The 2,182-nt window shown below is 40.4% G+C and overlaps 1 protein-coding gene across 1 annotated transcript; it reads right to left on the bottom strand.

Annotated features, from left to right (window-relative positions):
• Positions 1-649: 649 nt before the first annotated feature.
• LOC145813443 (lectin 9-like) lies at positions 650-1,459 on the bottom strand. The gene has a single exon (XM_082908872.1). It carries the CDS (start codon positions 1,457-1,459, stop codon positions 650-652), a length of 810 nt encoding a protein of 269 aa, XP_082764998.1.
• Positions 1,460-2,182: the final 723 nt, after the last annotated feature.

Below are 2,182 nucleotides of genomic sequence, written 5' to 3'. Positions count from 1 at the left end.
TTTTGGCGACTAAAAGTTTTGGTCGGTGATTCATTGACTACTGGCGACTAAAAGATTAGTCGGTAAATGTATAATTTTAAAAAGTGTAATTGACTATTGGTGACCAAAACTTTGGTCGCTAAAGACCTATTTTTTGCTGACTAAAATTTTTTAGTCGCCAATAGCTCCGGCGACCATGTTTTCGTGACAAAACCGGCGACTAAAAAATTTAGTCGGGAAAACTATAAAGTCGACTTTTGGGGACTAAAAATGGAGGTGCTTTTTCTTGTAGTGTGTAGAAGCTTCGATGAGTGTTTCTTTAGGTAATTGCTAATGATAGAAAATATTGGAATGACATTATTGAGGCTGTAAGATTGCGTAGATTATAATTTTTTTTTTTTTAATAAAAAATTTGGTGGATGGTTTTACAACCTTATATCTATTACATTTATACACAACTCAATAGAATATCCACAATCTAATAAAATATTACAGAATCATATTATAAGATGCATCCATAACATATTATTCCAAATAGAAATGTATATATCCATCCAAGGAATAATAACAATTATTCCAATTATTCATTGATAGCTGGTAAATACCTTATTCAAGGCCAAGATTATCTTATGCCCTTAGAGCTGTAACATTTACTTTGTTTTTCTCAAATTTAAAAACCTGAATTGAATTTCCACGACGTAACAATATTTTTTTCAATATACGCACCAGTTCCAGCCGAGAAGCCGATTGTAACCCATTCTGACAAGTAATCCTTTAGATCAACCCTGAAAGAAAGGTCTTGTCTGACTATGGCATTATTGATAGTGCTAGTGACAACAACACTCAATTTTTTCGACTTAGAGCGATAACTAATCACAGCTTGATTTTCTATCCCATGAGCTATGTCATTGTACCATACTTTAGTCACATTAGACTGAATAGAGTTGATATTGATTCCAAGATGAGTAACAGGAGTGATGCTTTGTGGATCCCAAGAATTCTGAAAGGTGTCAAACTCCACAGCAACAAATGGGCTAGTGGCTTCCAATGTCGACGGATCAATTGGAAGCCCAATGGCACCGCCTGTAGTGGTGTCTGCGGTGCTGCTGGAATCGGAAGGTTCAAGGAAGAATGCAAGCCCATCTCCGAAAGTTGAACTTCCATCCGAATCAATCACGAAGGAGAAATAGGTGGTGAAGTCGTTCAACTTGCCGGAATAACTGTCATAGAGGTGAAGCGGTTTGACGTAGGTAGCTTTGCCGGCTTTGTAATTTAAGTTGGTATCGTACTTGTCTGCCGCGAGGTGGACGCCATTGGAGGAGATGTAAGCGTCTCCATTGGTGGTTATGTCAACGTTGAGATTTTTGGGTCCGATTTTGGCGATATTGAAGTTTAGTGCAGTTGCGCAAGGAGTTGCGAGAAGAATGTAAAATGTGATAATTGGGAGACAAGAAAGTAGAATGTGTGATTGGAAAGCCATTGTTGTGATGGGGAAAATTTGTGGGATTGGAAGTTTGTAGATGAGGAAAAGTGTATTCAATTTTATAGCGATCCCGGGTTTACCCTTGTTGTATAGTGATCCGGACATGTGTCCGTGGATGTTGGTAGTTGTTTATTATCTTGTTTACATCCTTTCTTGCTTTGTATTTGAGTTATAGGATGTGTTGGGCGGGTTGGTTACAGGTTGGTTGAGTTTAGAAACCAAAACTAGTTGCCCAGATTTTTGGCCTGTACGCTCGAGCGGAGGTGTTGGCGCTCGAGCGGATAATACATCCATCCAGTATTTGTTGTGCAGCGTTGTACGCTCGAGCGTAGGTTTGGCAGCTCGAGCGTAGGTCTGTTTCTGCAAAAGTGCTGAGCGAGTGCATTCTGCGCTCGAGCGGGAGGTTGGCCGCTCGAGCGTAAGTCTGTGAGTGGCCGCTCGAGCGGGGTGTTTTACGCTCGAGCGGAGACCTGGGTTAAAGACCCGAAGTTGTGACTTTCCAAATCACTTTTTCACTTTCTCTTCTCTCTCTTACTTTTCCAAAATCACCATTGTTGAGCCTCTCACTCTAGACTCTACCTTCTCTCTAGGTTTTGATCTAGTAGGAGTGATTTGCTCACCTTTGGCCTTTACAAAAAAGTTGTTGATCGTCGAGGGCTTCATTTTAATCTGAAAATCTCGGATTTTGGAGCACGTTGGGTTTTGTCGTCTTCTCCTTTG

This window comes from Camellia sinensis, chromosome 2 (genome assembly GCF_055761805.1).
Source record: "Camellia sinensis isolate YWXY chromosome 2, ASM5576180v1, whole genome shotgun sequence".
NCBI classification, from domain to species: domain Eukaryota; kingdom Viridiplantae; phylum Streptophyta; class Magnoliopsida; order Ericales; family Theaceae; genus Camellia; species Camellia sinensis.
The sequence above is the reverse complement of the archived record's forward strand: the minus strand, read 5'-3'. Positions and strand labels throughout refer to the sequence as shown.